Raw genomic sequence first — 19,864 nt, 5'->3', positions numbered from 1 at the left:
TGTCCAAGAGCTTGAGTCTTAGCAGTTCTAACCTAAAATTCAACCAAACTAGCTAAAGTTTTAAGATACCTATGGGCTTTCTGCATTCATGAGAGGCAAACCTTCAAATGGATGAGGTACATCACTATTAGTCTGACTGTTTTGGGAAGATGTTAGTCTTCTTGGTGGCACGTTGTCCTAAAAACATTAGGTATAGCTAAATTAGTCACTAAGAAACCAATTAAACAATCTAGAATAAAATAATAAAATATAATTTATACTAGATGAACTGAAACTTAAACTAATGCGTCACTCATCTATACCCAATCTAAACCAATTCAAGTTCCCAATAAGATCATAACCTAGTTCTTTGATACTACTCTATCACGCCTCAAAACCCACTCTAAGGGCATGACGGTTATTTCACACATTAAGCCCAAAGGCTCAAAATGGAAACGACACAAACATTTAGTTTGTAACTATAAATTTCTAATTACCAAATTCCTATTTAGAGTAGTAGAACAAAAATTCTAAAATTTTCAAATCTCAACTTTTAAACCAACATATCAAATATAGTATTTCTTTGTCCAAGCAAATTCAAACTTAAACAACTAACAATAATCAAATTCTACATTTAACAAAGTCCCAAAAAGATTAAACAAATGTCTTAATAAAGCCAAATTTTCTATCCTAACCATTACTCATCGCCCAAACTGAGGGTACCTGAAAAAAATTATCAACAAAGGGATGAGCTCAAAGCACAATAAGAAACATTAATATAGTTTCATGGATCAAATATTTACAACAAGGAAACATAACACATACTCTTTTTATAAAACTTTTGAGTTACATATGTTAATACATTTAAACTATTCAACCAAAAAGTCAATTATTGTATCTCGTTGACAAGGGTCAAACAAACTAGAGTCAAATTCTTTATTTTATTTATTTTAACTTACAAAAGCAAAATATCTTCATATGTTTCGTTATAAACAAAGTAAATGTTATAACACATTTTCCATGCAAAAATATATGTGATTCATGTTTAAAAGCAAAAATAATAATTACACATTTCAAGTAATATATATAATATTTTTTTTATATAAAATTTGTATTAATTTCCCTTATCTCAAAGGAAGTTCTCATAAATCTTAAAGAAAAATAAGTCTGAAAAATCTATTATTCACTTAACATAATATAAAAATAAAATAAAATTATTATTACTAGTGTCTTATTTATTAACTTAAAACTAAATATTATTATTTTATTTGTTATCAAATTTAATATCCAACCAACCCATTATTCACTTATCTTCTACACATACCAAAAACCTATAAAATCACTTATCTTCTACACATACCAAAAGCCTATAAAAATAAACAAGGTTTCATCCACTATTATTATACATATTGCAATACCTTACTCTAGTGAACACGCGCCCATAGCCCAACATTATATATTTGTTTTTCCAATGCCTTCCTCCCCAGTGCACACGCATCCTCTTTTATTTTTATTTATTTATTTTTTTTAGCATTTCTTTCTTTACCTTAAACTGTTGCTTTCTTTTATACTTCAAGAAACCTGTAAACCCTATATTTTCTAGCCAACATTGTGCACAAGAAATACAAACCTATTATTATTATTATTATTTTTATCGTTATTTTATATTTCGGTAAACCCCATTTTTATTTATTTACCATTTTTATTTCTCCAAATTCCCCCCCCCCAAGTACAGTGTATCTAATCCTTTATGTGTATATAAATTGTAACACACTTCAAGTTTCTTTTTTTCTAAAAACTTAAAATTTTCCAATTTCCAACGATAAATCAATTTTCCAATATTTTGATATTTTTTAAATTAAAATAAATTAACTTTTATCTAAATTGATTTTTTTAAAACTAACTAGTTTCATATATTAATTTAATATTAGAATCTTATCTGAAAACATTGTGTTCTCTAATTTTCTAAATAAAGAAGATAAGGAGAAAATCTGATTAATACGTAGAACTATTAATTATAAAAAGATTATTTTACCATTAATAAGTTAAATTAATTAATTAGTTTATTTGTAATTTAATGTGTTACCCTAGAATTGAATTAATTTGGGGTGTTACAACTCAGCCACCGACTCCCCGTACCCATCAGAGAGAGTCACGGCTTTTCCATCTATCCATCCAAAGGTACTTCCCCCCTCTTTCCTTCCTAAGCACTTCTTGGTAGTATATGAGAGCTACATCTTAGGTTGCTTGGGAAATGGGCAGTGTTAATTTATTAGATGTTTTCCTATGCAGAAAGGATTTGGCTTGGAGAGACCTCCTAGGCGGTGTGGCCATCCAGTGGCAGCGGCTATTAAATTTGATCCAGTTTCATCTATTGATAGTGTTCAGACTGCAATGAGATTATGAGAGTAAACAAACATGCTTCTTATTCCAACAACCACCAAAAAAAACTGGTGGTACCAAAAATAGGTACTTGCCAACCAAGTGCCCTTCGGAGAAAGCAGCCTTGAGATACCATTCACAGATACCTACCTCCGAAAATACCCATCTGATAATTGGAATGTCTAACAAGACTCCTGATTCCTAACTTGGAATCTAGCTAAAAGCTGCAATCGTCAGCTCAGCTCATTGTAATACACAATGAATCAAGAAGGAAAAACCGCTTCCAACAACAACAAAACCCACCCTTGAATCCATGATAGAAAGGGGGAGTTGGTGCCCTTCTGTTTTCCTTCTCTCTCTCTTTAATATATCCTTGACTTGCTCCCCATGCCACCACATGAAAGTAATGGCTTTTGATCACTCATTTTTCTCCCTCCCTCTAACTGGAGTCTAGACTCTATGATCTGCCATTTGCATGTGAATTGATTCAATGCAAAAGCACATGCCCGTGGAGGTGTGCAATGGGCAGAACCCTATTACCATCCAGGAACGGCAGTGAACACTAAGTATTAGATTCACGTGAATATGACCAAGCATCTACTCTCAATAATGACTGAATCAACAGATTCCCACATATATAGTTACCCACGTTGATTTACCATTGAAGTGGCCAGTATTTTAGATTGAAACTATTATAGGGTTAATTTCATTAACCCATCAAGGTTTGGCGTCAGTACACTCTTACCATTATTTGGTTTCAAATTTAGTTAATTATCATATTTATAAATTTATTTTTTTTAAAAAAAATTTTTTTTTTACATGAAATACATTTATAAGGGTGCTAATTGATCAAATTTAAAACTATTAGTGGCTTAATATATTTTCACTAAACCTTAGTAGCTCTCAATGAAATGAAATTGACCCAGTATATTTGAGAAACCAGGTCAACAGCTGAGGGTCAGCCTGGTGAATTTCTATTCTAAAAGATTCTGTTTTGGTCCATTTACGGTTCGGGATTTATCTGGGAGTAGGGAGAGCGAAACTGCAGACACCGTGATGTTCGCACAAGAAGACGAGTAGGGAGAGCGAGAGCAAATCTGCAGACACCGAGATGCCCGCACAACAAGACACAATTAATTGTGAAGGAAAGCTATTTCCCATAAAAGTTTGGCTTCTCTGGAAACGCATTCCCAAAGTAGGCTTCCTTAAAGTTATCACCATATTTGTGGAGCAAACCACGCGCACAGAAACCGACTTTTGGGAATGCGACAATAGTAATATTTGGTAGCCACCTTTTTACATGATTTCATAGTCCACCCGTCAACAGTAAGCCATGACTGAATCCAGCAATAAACACGAAAGGAACAGGATGCAGGAACAAGCAACCCTCCAGTTCCAGTAGCAAATGACATTCACTGCAAATGATTTACTCCCTAACACAAATCTCTTTGCTGATAAGACATGATTTCCAGAACATAGGCTGTTTAGCCCATTTATCAACAACAATGGGGTCCAAATAAAAAAGGGAAATTCAGAGGATCGTCAGCACCATGTGAACGGAATGTGGAACATGTACCTTGCACCTCCATTCATAAGAAAACTCCAAGCACAATTGTGAAGTCTGTCTACAAAAATGCTGCAACAACAGTTTTCAAGCTATTATATAGACTCATCTTAGCGACGACTACATTACTGTTTGCCAAAACTTCTACACAAAAGACACGGTTAAGCCTGATAATTTAATTATCCTAATATGAATAGGCAGGTGCTACTAATAATTAATAAAGCAAGACAAGCGTATAATCACTGCAATTTCAAATTCAAGGGATATCTCAAGAAAGCATGGCAGTGGATTCATCGTCATCCCCTTCTCCAGCTGGCACTTCATTAAACATGTACTGGTTCTGATACTCCATCAAGTATTGTGTTGATCTCTTCACATCCAAAAACAGCTGGTAAACTCGACTTATGTCCTCCATCTCTACAACCTTTCCCTTCCGCTTCTGGCAAGCTAATGCAGCAGCTGTAATGAGGTGAATGGCATATCTTAAGGATGTTTCTACCCCAATCTTTGTCAACAAAACCTTTGCCTCTTCAGACATGTCCACATCTTCCTCTTGGCATCTGATGTCTAGAATCTTGCGAATTTCGTCTTCTGAATAAGGTTGTGTAGAGATAATGAGCAGACGATCAAGGAGATCAATGGGAATCCCATGTGGGGATTTGTAGTTTGTGCCTCGGATTGTAGTAATTCCCCTATTGGTAGCAACAACTAATATTGGTGACATTTCATTCTCCAGAGCACGGTTCAAGAAAGAGAAGCATTCAATGTCAAGCATGTGCACCTCATCAATGAAGAGAACACCTGGCACAATCTCTGCCTTCCCTTCTTCCCTCCACTCTGCTACCTTTGTGTCAATCTGTTCCCTCACTTCAGCACGGATTTCACCAGTGTCACCAGTGAAAAGAGCTAGAAATCCCTGTGTCCTGAAAGTGAAACAGTAGAATCAGATACAAGAACTGGAAAACTACTCAAGAGGGTGAAGTTGTGCCAAAGGCTCAGCTAAATGTTTGTAGAGGAGGAAAAATCGAGATCTATCCTCAAAAGCTGAGCAAAGGGAACAAATCACGTAAAGGCGGTGGAAATTAAGGATGCAAGAGAGTAAAAACACTGTCATTAGTTATCCAGTCTCCTACAAAGAAAACATGTCAGCAAGATATATTAAAACATAGTTAAATTGTAACACAAGGTTCTCAAAATGCACAAAGATCATTTCAAGCATGAGGAAGTGTTGTATCACCCCAAATCAAATTCTTAAGCATTATATGTCAGTTCATTGCTCTCACCCACAAAATGTTTTTAAAAACCACTTGCTCATTAGTATCTTTGATTCATCCAATTTGAACATTTCAACCCAATATATCCTTCAACAGCAAAGCTGTAATCGCTCCCTCTTATGGTTGTGACTAGCAATTGTTCAGCATAATTTCTATGCACACCAGGACCCTTTATCAAGAAATGTTAAAAATATTGGTGGTTACAACCTTCATGCCAACACATGCACACAACTGCTAATGAAATTGGCTTTGGATATAAAAAGACAAGTCAAACATAAATACAGTTAATGTTATTTATTAAATACATAAATAAAATTGATGTTGACATGAGTCATGTGGAATTATTAATCCTTTCAATATTCTCTCCAACCAATGGGATTTTATTTTATTTTATAAGCAAATCAAAGAAAAAAAATTATATGCCAAGGTTCACAAGATGTATACAGTGGGTACCAAAAGGCTTTTCTATAGAGAGAGAGATAACACAAAAAACTGCCATGTCCCTTGGTTAGATCCCACCCAATCTACAAAATCAATTAAAAGAATTGGATCTTCCATATACATGCTAACCCTTGACACTAGACTTCTAAAAAAAGAGCACTTAAGCAGTTGAATTGGCTGCTCTTCAATTTCAAACACTCCTTGATTTTTTTCCTTCCAAATTTTTCAAAAAATTGCACTAAGGAATGACTCTCCAAACTTTCTTATGTTTTATTCCTACAAAAAGCAATGTCAACTTAACAAAGTCTCCCTAGCTGTGGAAGGAAGAACCCACACAAAACCAAATAAAAAGAACAATAGATACTGCCCTCTTTTCCTAGAATTTGAAGCTAATACAAAGTCTACACTGTTCCCAACAAGCTTCCCACACAAAAAACTCACTTTAGATGGCATCCATGGATTCCAAACAATGCCCTCTAGTAAAAGAAAAGGCCATCCTGATTCCAAGACGAAAAACATAGATTTGACAGAGGAAACACCATTCCTTGAGGCCTTCCAAACCAACTTATCCTTCGCTTCCCTCTTCATGTATCTTCCTTGCAACTTGGAGAAAAATGTTTCTACATTGTCGAGCTCCCAATTATTGAAATGCCCAGAGAAACACGGATTCTAGTGGCCCCCCTTGCCTCGGTCATCCCAAATATCTATCAGCCAAGCCTCTTTTGACAATGCTAAAGCATACAAGGAGGGGAAAGACACACATAAAGATTCGTCCCCAAACCACATATCATTCCAAAATTTCACCCTCCTCCTATTCCCCACATCAAATGATGTTCTACTAGTAAATAGGTCCTATCCTTTTCTGATATTTTTCCATAACCTAGCCTCATACCCTTCACTTGCAAGAACTCCAACCTATAAGATTAAAAGATGAAAGTCCCCTAGTCAAGTATGAATAAAGATTGAGAAAAGCATTCAAAAAATTTCTTATAGATGATTAACTATGTATCTCACTTGGATTTTGTAATGATCAAACTAGCTCAATATGTCTCATACCTCACTCATGTGGAATACCTTTGATATTAATCTTTCTAAGAAAAGCTTCCCAAGACCTAGGGCATATCAACACCTTGTAGCTTCTATACCCAAGTGATTCGTTTTAACAACTTAATCTTTATTCAAATAGCACATTAAAAACATTATTGATTCACCCCCCAGATCTGCTAGTTTGAAGTTGGGTACCAACCTACAAGGGTGGATGAAGCAGAATTTTCTGAAGGTGTTTCCCAAAACCTGTGAGGCTGTGAGTGATCATAAATTGTTTTTTTTTTTTTTTTGATAACCGTGGATGTCCGGGCCAGCTTACGCGCACCTCGACTAATCCCACGGGACCCTGAAGTTAACAACCGGGTAAACCTCCAGTGGCCCTGAGGGGACTCGAACTGGTGACCATTGGGGAGTAAACCCAAAGCCGGACCAACTGAGCTACCCCTCAGGGTTTTTTTTTTTTAATTTTTTTAAAAGAAGGGATTCATACATTGTTTCACTTGCTTCAACTGAAGAGCTTTGTCTTAGTTGCGAAAGAATACATAGTTCTGTTGCACATTTTGGATAGTTTCGATATTTCTTATGCCAATACTAAGAGAATTAAGTTTTTTTTAATAGGTAATATCAATTGTATTAAAAATGAACAAAAAGGCACACAAATGTATACACAATGCATACAAGACACTGAAGGCCAGAAAAGCAAACGGAAACACACAAATAAGAAAAAAAAATAAAAAAATCCTCTCACCTTACAGCTCAACCAAACAATTAAATCAAACAATGACAAGGAGCTATCTCCTAAGAGAATAAACACAGATCCAGACACAAGCACAGATCTCTTCCTATTTGCCAAAGTGACAATAATTTGGAGAAAGACTGTAAGAAACATACAAATACAATTTACCGGAAATTAGCAGAACATGATCAATAGTTTGCCTTTATTTATTTATTTACATTCTTTTAAAAAAGACCAACAGCATATACAGTTCCTATTCATACCATCAATATATCATATATGAAATGACAGGAGAAACAGAGACAAATAAGAGTGAAACAGATGATACAAACACATTGGATAAGAACAGGAGAGGTAAAATCTACGATGGAGATTTGATGCATTCTATCAATGAAAAATGAAACAATATTTATGGCTAAACATTAAAATGTTGATGATGTTGGCAGTATTATTCACCTCATAGCCATAACAGATTGTCAAGCTAAACAAAAAAATTTGGGACAAACAGCAGTACTAACATGCTATAGTTTTTTAGGTGTTAAAGAAAAAAAAAGAACTAGGAAAAGCCAATAAACACATGTTTCATATGCCAAAGAACAAAAAATTCATATGCTGGTCTATAGAAATTTGTGAGAAGACATCCACTTTCTTAGAGCTACATAAAAATTAGCATAGGAAAAGATCCAGCCATAGAGTAAGAAATGGACAGATGTACCCCAAATTTGCTTTCATGGTTTCATATAGGTCTTCTAGTGTCAATAAGTTTACATGATATTAAAAAAAAAACGATTTAAAATACAAACTAGTTCATCATTTAGATAATCGGTTATTCTTTCACCAACTTTTGCCCAATCATTGCATGATATCTAATAGCCATACCCAATTCCTAACAAAGCAAATGTTCTCATTTCAGTAGTATAATGGAAAGATATAAGCTTATTACAAAAAATACTCCATATGCCAGTATGCAACAAATACAACTGGGCTCATAGTTGCTTAGTCAAAGCTGTACAAATCCAGAAATCCAAATAACTGTCAGTAGCTCTGCATGAAACTCATCTTTGACATCAGGGCTTATCCTCAACATATCAAAATCTATTGTAACCAAATTTTGCAAACATAAATAGATAACTAATTCATGGGCAATAATAGTTCAAGAATCTTAATATAGTTTCATGGAACAGTTCTACATGCATAAGTTTAGAAGATAACAAATTGCGATCACCATGTTCCGTAAAAGTTCCTTTTTTTACTATGTCATCTCAGTTCACTAGCAGCAAACATACAGGCTTATATAGAGTACTTCATACACTAGAGCACAACAAATACAAAAGGGATAATGCTGCTCTCTCAATGCTATACAAGAACAGAAATTCAAAGATCATCAGCAGCCGAGTGAAACCTACCCATAAATTTCAGAGTTTACTTTCTACGTGGCCCTTGTGATACCCAAAGGCTTATATGGTAACCAAGTTACCAATAAAAACAATTATCAGTAATATCATGATTATCGATAATTTAAGCATCTTAGTCAGAGAGAGCAATACCTGCTATTAATAACATCGATTTCATGAAGTGTAACGCAATGCACGACCTCCTTCCTCTTCTGCAACTCCCCATCCGGGCACTGTACGAACTTGGTTTGAGGCCCCATGGCATCATAATCCCTAGACCTTGAAAATGACCTTCCAAGCTTCGTAATCTTCCCAGAAGCCTTATCAATTGCTATCACGTCCCCGCTCTGCACCTTCTCCTTCCCCAAGGCCTCAATCATCTTAGCCCCCAAATCATACACAGTCTCCATCTCCGTCGTCTTGAGCGTCAACTTCCCGGTCTTCGACGCCGCACCAGCAACCGCAGGGCGGTCAATTTGGACCTCAACAACCTCCCCCTCAATAACCTCCGTCTCTTCCTTGATTCGCACACCGATGGCCTTGCGAAAAGCTTGCATTAGGGCTTCGGTTTTAGACATCTCGAGGGAGAAGAGTTCACTACCGGCGATCATGGCAAATGGAGTTTCTTGGCCGAGGGACTTGGCAATACCCATAGCGATGGCGGTCTTGCCGGTGCCAGGCTGGCCGGCGAGAAGGACAGCACGACCAGCAATTTTGCCTTCTTTAATCATCTGGAGGATGACACCGGCGGCTTTGCGGGCAGAGGTCTGGCCCACCATGCCCTCAGAAACAGCACGAGGTTCTAGGGCAGAGTCGAGACCAAGGCCGCGGATGTGTGAGTGAGCGCCTATACGCTCTATTCGAGTTAGGTCTCGACTGTCGGAGAGTTTGAGCTCCGCCATCTCTACTCCTGACGTCGGTATCGCTGCAGGGAAGAGCGGAAGAGAGGGAGAGAGAGTTCAGAAGGCAGACTACTCTGTTTTCATATGGTCGAGGGCGGTAATGCTTTTAGGGCAAGAAGATCCAACCCTCAGTTTATTTCTTTTTTTCTTTTTTTCAGAGAAAAAATTGGTTAAATATATTAGAATAAATTAATTACAAGGACTGAAATCCCTCCCATATTTGAAGTTGAAAATTGATATAAATGTGCTTTCGATCTTTAATTTTTTATTTTATTAAAAAAGAGATTGAAATTTAAAATGTAAAAATAAATTAAACTTAAACATAAAGAATATTCAAATTAAAATGAAGAATAAATTAACTATTAAACATAAAAATAAAATATGAAGATAATGGACATGAAATTTGTGTTAATTTCAAAGAATAAATAGAGGTTTCACTTTTATTAATTTTATGGCCTTCGGTTTGGTGTTATTCTTTAAAATAAATTATTTATTTTAAAAGTGTGACTTATGAGTGGGACATAACGAATTGTCTTGTTTGTAATATTTAACATTAGACAATGAAGAAAATTATTTGTGTTATTTTTAGGTTTAAAATGGACAATATTTATATGATTGGATACAAATTATTATAAATAAGTTCAAATAAATAACATCGTAAAGAAACATAATAAAAGTTACATTATTATTAAAAAAAATAAAATAATTAGTAATTTGATATATCTAGATTTTTATTATTAATGAAAAATTATGTCATATCGAAAATGTACTTGCAAAATAGCTTTTCACTTGTAAAACTAAGTTTTGGGCTAAAGCGATTCTTTCATGAAAAAATAAATAAATAAATTTAATTATTTATTAAATTTATATTTAAAATAACCCTTATATTATCATATAAGAGTCATATCATTAATTTTTTATATTTTATATTTTTTACTTTAAGTTGAAGCCTTAATTGTCAATTGAGGTTTTAGTTAAATAATTATGGTTTCATTTTGTAACTGAAACCTTAATTGCCAATTAAGACTTCATTTTTGCGAGAGGATGATGTGACATTCACATGACTGAAAAAACATCATATGAATATAAAAGAGGCTTAAAAGATACATTTTTGCGTTCAAATTGATCATTTTGACCCAGCATTCTATAAAATCTTTCAACTTACATAATCTCTTACATGTTTAGAGTAGTCATCCCCTAATGTTTTTTTTTTTTTATCAATAAGTAATATGTGTATTGCAAAAGAGGCGCTAAAGAAGCGACTCAAATAGATACAGTGTAGAACAACTCACCCTCTTACAAAAGAACCCAAGCCACCAAGAAAGCACAAAAAACCCTCTCCCTTAATGCATACACACCCAATCAATAAAATCTATTAAGGTCGAAGAACCATCTTTTATCCACAATTTGGTTTCCTACCAAAGTAAATACACAAAAGAAATTTTTAGCTTTTGGATGGACAACACACCATCCTCAAAAGCAATTGAATTCCTAACCTTCCAAATAACCCAAAATAAGCATAACGGCCCTAAAAGCCACACCACTTTCCTCTTCTTGCCCACAAAGAAGCCTTTCCAACCTATGAGAGTTTCTTTAACCAAACGTGTAAATACCCAAGATACTCCAAAAAAAAAGAGGAGCAAAGTCCACATCTCCTTTGTTCTTTCACAATGAAGAAGCAGGTGGTCGATCGACTCCCCACACTTTTGGCAAAGAAAACACCTATTTGCCAAAACTCAATCCCTCTTTTGCAAACGATCCAAAGTCAAAACTCTACCCCACGAAGCCTCCCACACAAAGAAGCTAATCTTGGGCTGAGCACATGACCTCCAAATAATCTTTGAAGGGAACAAAGCAGAAGATACCGGTTGCAATGCTTTATACAAGGACCTTACCGAAAAAACACCATATTTTGATTTCACCTATCTCACCTTGTTCTCCTCATCCACCCTCACCATCTTTCCTTCCAAATAACAAAGTAACATTCCCACTTCTTCAATCTCCCAATTATTAAATGACCTATTGAAAGTAGGAATCCAACTTCCCTTTCTATCCTCCTCGGCTATCCAAACTTTAGTTACCCAAGCCTTTTTTTACGTTGCTAAGGCAAATAGTGATGGAAAATCCTCGTTTAAACGGCTGGTACCACACTACTTATCTTTCCAAAACCTCACATTCTTACCATCCCCCACCTCAAAGCCAAAAAAAGGGGTTACAAGTTGTCCCACCTTATTTATAGCTTTCCACAAACCAACTCCATATGCCTCCCTAATCTTGCAAGATGTCCATTCTCCAATTTCCTCTCCGTACTTCCTTCTGATCACCTGACTCCAAAGAGCCTTTTTTTCATTTGCAAAGCGCCATGCCCATTTGCCCAGAAGAGCCTTATTGAACAAACCAAGGCTTTTAACCCTCAAACCTCCTTTACTTTTATCTTCACACACAATCGGTCATCTTACTAAGTGAGGTTTTTGCTCAAGAAAGCCACATTCCCACAGAAAATCCCTTTGTATCTTTTCCAACCTCATCCTAACCGCCCTAGGTTAATGGAAGATGGACATAAAATAGATCGGTAGGTTGGACAGAGTACTCTGAATTAAAGTAATCCTTCCTCCTTTTGAGATGTATTGTCACTTCCACATAGCCAATCTCTTTCTGAATCTTTCATCTATTCCATCCCATACACCAATAGAATTAAAAGGAGCACCCAAAGGCATTCCTAGATAGGTGAAGGGCAAATTTCCCACTTTATATCCATATTCATCCACTAACTCTCCCACATTTTCAACTCTACCAACTAGGATCAATTCACTTTTTATCATATTCACTTTTAACCCTGACAAAGCCTCATACCACATTAACAGCCAGCACAAGTGTGTCAACTGATCCTCTTTAGCTTCACAAAACACCAACGTGTCATCAACAAACAATAAATGAGTAATTTAGACCCCTTCTTCCCCGAACCATACAAGACATCAAAAAACCTCCAACAATTGCTCTATTCATTAAAACACTAAAAGTCTCCATCACTATTACGAATAAATAGGGCGAGAGGGGGTCTCTTTGCCTTAATCCCCTTGAGCCCTGGAAAAAACCCGTTGAACTACCATTCACCAAGACTGAAAAACTGACAATGGATAAACACAACTTTATCCACCTACACCACTTTCCTCCAAAACCCATTTTCCCTAATACCACCAACAAAAATGACCAATCCACATGGTCATAGGCTTTCTCGATATCTAATTTGCACAAAATTGCCCCTCTATTACTTTTTAGAATGGGATCTATTGCCTCATTTGCAATCAGAACTGTGTCCATAATCTGTCGCCCTTCCACAAAAGCATTTTGAGACAAAGATATTACTTTGGCTAACACTCCTTTTAACCTGTTAGCCAACACCTTAGCTAACCATTTGTAAAACCCTCCCACCAAAATTATTGGCCTAAAGTCCTTCAAGTCCTCAACCTCTTTTTCTTAGGAATCAAAACTATGAAAGTTGCATTCAGGTTTCTGACAAATCTTCTCGTCTCATGAAACTGTCTGAACAAATTCATAACTTCATCCTTCACAAAATCTCACGCAAGCTGCCAAAAGACCATTGAGAAGTCATCCGACCTTGGTGCTTTTTCTCCATAACAGTCAGTCAGCACTTCAAAAACCTCATCCTCTGAAAAAGGCTTCTCCAGCCTCTCTACATCCCCCACTTCCAGCCTTTAAAAAATTAAGTCATCTATACTAGGCTTCCAATCACCAGGATTTGTCAACAACTCTTGAAAATTTCTACCAACCTCCTATTTGATTTCACTTTTCTCAGTTAAACACCTTCCATTTACCTTTATTCTATTAAGTTGATTCCTCCTTCTGTGAGCATTTGCCATTTTATGAAAAAACTTGGTGTTTCTGTCCCCCTCTTTCAGCTAGATTTCCCTAGACTTTTGCCTCAATGACACTTCTTCCAATAATGCCCACTTCTTATATAACTCCATTGCCTCCTTCCTAGTCTTTTCTTCTTCCATTGACAGAGAACGACCTCTCTCTTCCTTATCCCAGTAATCTATTAAAATCCACGCTTTCTACTTCTCGCAGTCAATCTGACCTAAAACCTCTTTATTCCAACTTCTTAACAATAGTTTTAAAACCTTCAATTTTTTAATCGAGATGAAACTAGCAGATCCGCTCACTTGAATCCTCTCCCACCATTGTCTTAGCATCTTTTTAAAGCCCTCACTTTTCAACCACATATTCTCAAATCTAAAAGGTGTGGGTCATCTCTTCATTCATCCACCATCCAGGAGAATCGGGGCATGATCAGAAATCGCCCTAGCAAGAACGGTTTGGACCACCCTTTGGAAATGAGCTTCTCATTCCTCATAAATAAGGAATTGATCAATTCTTAACTTTGATCAATTATTGAGACCTCCACACCACGTGAACATCCCTCCTTGAAGAGACAAGTCTCTTAAATCTAACTCCTCGATTGCATCTGAAAATCTCCTCATTTCCTAGGACAATCGACCTCATCTGCTCCTCTCAGAGGAGAATCTAATCATGTTGAAATCTCCTGCTACGCACCATGGTTCATTCCATAACCCTCTAATTGCCCCCAGCTCACTCCAAAATTCTTCTCTCTCGATTTTCACTGTGGGCCCATAAACTCCTAAGAAACACCAACAGAAAACCATCCTCACAATTCTTAAATCGGCAAGAAACAATAAATTTTCCCATCTCCATTTCCTCTAATTGCAATATCCTGTTATCCCAAACCCCCCCCCCCCCCCTCCCCCCCCTCCTCTAGTTGTTCCCCTAGAATTTAAAACCCTAAACTCCAAGCATCTTCCAACCCCAAGGTTTTTGACCAAAACATTCGACATCTCCTGAATTTTTGTTTCCTGGAGACACACTAAGTCGACCTTCTATGATTTAATCACACCATTTATTAATTTTCTCTTTTCCCTATCATTTGCCTCCCTTACATTCCACGACAGAATTCTTAGCTTCATCTAACAGCCTCTTGGTGGCCCCGATCCCCTTCTATTCCACCATAATTCACCGACCACTCAAGTTTTTTTAATTCCCGATCAAATTTCGAAAGTCTTTGACCTTTCCTCTTTTTACCGATGACCCTCTCAGAACAATCTCTTCTTTCTCTTATTTTGTTGAAGAGTTTCAAGATCTCTCTTTTAAAGCCCTCCGCAGGCATTCCCAAGCACCGACAAAATCTTGCCAGACAATTATACCTCCAAGACTCGTCGTCATCGTCATCTTTCTCAACCCTGTCGTCTCTCCCTTTTTCCAACAAAAAAGAAATACCCGTTCCCATCAGATCGTCTATTTCTTCCGTTGGACACACCATCAACGGAGTAAAGTTTAACTCCCTTACACTTTCCTTTACCACGATGTCAAACCGTACCTTTCCTCCAACGCATTCACAGTCCTCTCCCCCTCCCAAAAAGCAAACCCCTGAAGGCTTAAGAGTGGAATACCTGACATTTTCCTCCATCAACCACTCGTCCGCAAATGAAGCCCTTTCATTCTCATTTCTCTCCGTTGCATCAAACATCTTGCCAAACAGGAGCTGTTCTTCGAACCAGTTCATTGAGGGCAATTGACCTAAAGAAGCCCTAGCTTCTTTTAAATGTCTTTCCTTTGTGGGCCCATAAGAAGGGCAAACCCACAAAGCTTCAATGGGTTGTTCCTCTAAAAAACCCAAACCCAAACTAGGCTTGCATTCCACCATTTCCTGCCCAAAGCAAAGAGGGCTTGAATGACCATCACTGTTGGCCCGCCCTGACCCTCCGCTGGACTGCCCCTCTTCCCAACAATCCTGCGGCCCACTTAGCTTCTCCATCTCTTTTAAAGCCCAATCCAGATGGACTTGAGAGACTTCAAGAGTGGGCCTACACTGATTAGGCCTATTAACCCTTTCACTTAAGCCCACCTCTCATCTCCCTTTACCCTCATTCTTCTTCCCTAAAGCTGAAAAAGCTTCAGCTATACCAGACGCCCCATCTCCATCAAGTTTTTCTTCCCCTCTAGTTTTTCTGATTGAATCTGCCCCCACAACCTCTGCAACATGCCATATTTCCTTTGCTTTGCTATTGCTACTCTCCGTGCGTGAGCCCACTTCCCTTTCTTCCTTTGCCTTCTCCTTCTCTCCCATCTTCTTCTTCTCCATCGACACCACCTTAGATAACCATGGCAGCTTCTCTCACTACAGCTGTAATGCATAGCAATAATCATCAGCAGCTAAATGCATAGTTCTCGAAAAAAAATTCCCCCTGTTCTTCACCAAAATTCTGGCCCACTGGAGCTGAGATCCATTCTTTGTTTCTCCATCCACCTCAACAAAGCCTCCACAACAGTCTCCTATTCTCTTAAAAATTTCTTCACTCCAGCAATGAAGCGGGAGTCCCACCACTCTTACCCATACATCTTTTGTTTGGCTTCTTGCTTTTAAGCATCCTGTCTCCACGCTCTATCTCTCTAAATGCAACACTTTGTATTTAAATCATATCGTCCCTCTCCTTAGTGTTCTCTCTGCCTCCTCTTCATCTTCGAACTCCAGCATCATGAAAGGTCCTCCCATACTCAGCACTTTCAATCATTTTCTTATGTTCCAACTATGCTCCCCCCATTTTCTAACTGACTGCAACTCTAACTCCCCCATTGACCCTGTACCCCATCTTCCAACAAGGCACCTGCCCAATCCCTCCTCCCTATTCCTCAATCCTCTCCCTCCAACTTGAAGCCATAAAACATCTCATTGCCTTCCAACCGGCTCCTTGGTCATATTCACAAAAGACTTCTTCTCACCCTCCACCTTCTTTCCATGACAACTTTTTTTTTTTCTATTATCACCCCTTTCGACTTTGACGCACCTCATAGAGCTTCTTCCTCCTTTACTTCCTCTTGCGTTACTACCCCTAAATCCTGAAGTTTCTCAGCAAACAAGGCCCAACCTCCTAGCAAACCCTTACCTTCCGGGACCACTAAACAGAACCTCTTAGACTCCACATCAATAACAGAACAGAGAATGTATTTTCCCGCCCCATTTTCGCGTCTTTCCACTTTAAACTTTCTACCATCTTCCTCCCATACTTTAGTTAAACTTCCTTTCATTTCCTCCATACAGCATCCTTCAAGACCTTCCAGAAACTTTTTCAAACTTGACACCCCAAATCTGATCCAAAAGGAGAAACCTCTACTCCTTTCCACAATGGTACCTCGTATCTTCCCTCTAACTTCTTCTACAGAAACCTCAAACGTCTTTGACTCAATCACAAACCACCTCTTTCCTCCTCTCATCTCATAAGCACTATTCCCTAATGTTACGTTTAATTGACGACATAAGATAATATATGATATCATATTCTAGGATATTATATTTTGAGATATCATATACATACAAAATATATATCATGAGATACCATTTTCAATTGGATATGGTGTCCTTTGATATACATATTTTATAAACATAATATCAAGTCTTGTCATTGGCTTTCCCATCTCTAACTTGGATATCAAATTTGTGATCGCCATTTTTTTTAGCCATAAATTTAATTTATAATATAAAAAAAATTATTTTGTAAAATGAGTATATTAAAAAAAAAATTGATAAAAAAATTATGATTTATAGGATAAGCATATCCCATATATTAGCATAAAATTAATATATTCTATGTAAAAATGGTAAGGAAAAAAGAGAGTGAATAATATATCTTACTACTTATCCTATTAAATATAAGATAAAATAAGTAATGAGATAACCTAACATGAGATATCATATAATATATCATCTTTTGTTCTATCTCATGTTATATTGACTAACCAAACATAACTTAAAAGATAAAAAAAAAAGTAAATAAAAAAAATGTAAGATTAAAAATAAAATATTTAATTAAAATAGATGAGATAGTACCCATATTTAAAAAATAATTTTCATGTATGAAAAATTATATATATAACTACATTTTAATATTTTTATCTTTAAATATATATAATCACGTTTTAATATTTTTTATCTTTGAATTTTTTAACCGAAAAATACTTGATGTGAGTTAGAGAATGGTTGAAAAATATATTAATTCAAAAGAAGTTACTATTTGGTTGAGAAATGTTTTTAAAAATAATTCTAAAAAACAATTTTTGAATTTTTTGTATACAGAAGTATATTTGTGAAACTGGAATATTTTTAACCTTTTTTTTTTTATATATATATTTTAAAAAATAACTTTTATAAATAATAATTTATTTTTAAATATTTCATTTTATCTTCTTAACAACATAAAACATTTCTTCTTTATTTTTTTTATTGTTAAATGTGCTTTTTTTTTTGGTTTTTTTGGATGGCAAAAAATTGTTTTTGAAAACTATTATCAAATCAACCAATGTTCATAATAGAAACCAACTATGAACAAAGATAATTGAAATATATAACTCACAGTTAAGAAGCCCTGATGAAACTCTGTGGATACTATACATGATCTTAAACCAATTGGAAATTGCCAACTTGGTTTGCACTTTGCACTCATCAGTTCTAGGAGCCGTCAAGGTATTAACATTTTAAAGATGTTTTCTCAGGTATTCAGCACCTCATTCAGGACCCAGAGATATAAACTTAAAATAAACAAGGCCTCTGATCTGAGCATAGATGTACAATTTGGGTGATTAGAAACCAATAGCTTTTCCTGGAAGTCTTGCAGTTCTTCCGGAATAGCAATTATTGCAGCTGTTGATAGGTATTTGCAATAAAGCTTACCAGGCATTTGTTTCATAACTTACATAAATGATGTTTGAAACTTCAATAGACTCTCCAGTAATTCATAAAGAAATTGATGATTCTCCAGTGGCACAACAATCTCTTCAAGTTACACTCTACTTTCTTGTAATTCTTCCGAGGCATCATCATCAGCAGCAGGCTGGCCCCATGATTACCATTTTACAAACTGAGGCATTTAGCGGTTCCCACTTCAGTCACTCCACTTGTATCATTCGGAAAACTCTACTGGTGGTTTCCTTTAGCCTCCACGTCCCTCTGAGATTACACAACCGGAGAAACTGTTGCCATGGTATCAAAGTTGTTTCAGGTGAGACTTCCATCTGTACTATGGGGGCAGCCATCCTCATTGCAATTCTCCATGTTGGAGGACTTCTCCCTTTCCCTGGCCAGCTTTTTAGCCATCCTCCTCAGCTTTAGTTTGGTCTGGTTTCTACGTGTAGGGGTGTTGCCTGACGAAACACAAGTTTCTTGTATTAGTAACTTGGTTAAAGAATCCTAGCTCTCACGTTGTTGAATACCATTTAGCTCAAGTTCAAGTGGGGTGAGGTTCAAGTAGGTTTAATTTTGTAGAGTGCTAAATGATTTAAATACATTGATACCCATAAATTCAGCAGACTGTAATGTGACCAACAGGCAGGAAAGAGAAACCGATAGAAATTTGAAAACATTACCAGGTTTTCCCATTGCACCAACGAGTTCATCAGCCGCACTATGTGGAATTTTTGGAGGTTTATCTTCAAGATCACCGCCACTTGGTGAAGGTAACTGCGGCCCAATAATTTTCCGGCGGCAGGAAGCGGTTTCCTTCAACTTTTTCTGACGAAGTCTCTTCCTCTGGGCTCTAGTGAGCTTCTGAGGCGCACATTCATCGTCGTCGTCGCTTGCTGAGGAACTATTCTCCTTCAAATCATCTGCATCTGAATCTCGAATCCGTAAATATATGTGTTTTCCCATAAATTACTGGAACAATTCGATGAATCTTGGAACTCAATTTCTAAGGCAACTCGATATGATTAAAAGAACAAGAAAAAACCTGGTTCAGGATCCACATCATCCAAGCCTTTCGGCGATATGTCGAGCAGTTTGTCCCCGTCTTCTTGCTGTATTTTTGGTAGTATAAGAATGGTGAAGGGAAGAAAATAAGAGAAAGCGCGAGAAAGTACCTGAGACGGAGGGGGTGGAGATGGGTAAAGCATCTTGAGAAGGCCGTCATGGAACCTTCGCCGTCTCTCATCCCGGCGCATTGCTGATTAAGCCCAATTCCGATCGCTGCAAATGTAAAACTCTATTCTCTCTTGTCTTGTGTTTGTTTCATAAAAGCCCTAATTGAGCTCCATGAGCCCATTGGGCCATTTAAATTGTG

The 19,864-nt window shown here is 36.8% G+C and overlaps 2 protein-coding genes across 3 annotated transcripts; both read right to left on the bottom strand.

Moving 5' to 3' along the window:
- Positions 1 to 3,914: 3,914 nt before the first annotated feature.
- LOC100852990 (uncharacterized) lies at positions 3,915 to 9,924 on the bottom strand. The gene is made up of 2 exons (XM_059738636.1): positions 8,971 to 9,924; positions 3,915 to 4,848 (listed from the first exon to the last, which is right to left on the bottom strand). The coding sequence occupies exons 1-2, from the start codon at positions 9,717 to 9,719 to the stop codon at positions 4,194 to 4,196; spliced, it is 1,404 nt and encodes a 467-aa protein (XP_059594619.1). The 5' UTR covers positions 9,720 to 9,924; the 3' UTR covers positions 3,915 to 4,193.
- An 8,410-nt stretch (positions 9,925 to 18,334) lies between these two features.
- On the bottom strand, positions 18,335 to 19,864 carry LOC100262923 (uncharacterized). 2 transcript variants are annotated; one of them, XM_010648983.3, is made up of 4 exons: positions 19,665 to 19,864; positions 19,535 to 19,601; positions 19,173 to 19,412; positions 18,335 to 18,950 (listed from the first exon to the last, which is right to left on the bottom strand). In XM_010648983.3, the coding sequence occupies exons 1-4, from the start codon at positions 19,743 to 19,745 to the stop codon at positions 18,805 to 18,807; spliced, it is 534 nt and encodes a 177-aa protein (XP_010647285.1). In that variant the 5' UTR covers positions 19,746 to 19,864; the 3' UTR covers positions 18,335 to 18,804. The 2 variants fall into 2 exon arrangements, with proteins under 2 accessions (XP_010647285.1, XP_002264805.2); XM_002264769.5 differs by having other exon boundaries at positions 19,173 to 19,418; positions 19,665 to 19,856.

This window comes from Vitis vinifera, chromosome 7 (genome assembly GCF_030704535.1).
Source record: "Vitis vinifera cultivar Pinot Noir 40024 chromosome 7, ASM3070453v1".
Taxonomy (NCBI): Eukaryota; Viridiplantae; Streptophyta; class Magnoliopsida; order Vitales; family Vitaceae; genus Vitis; species Vitis vinifera.
Note: the sequence above shows the minus strand (reverse complement) of the source record. Positions and strands in the feature narration are given on the sequence as shown.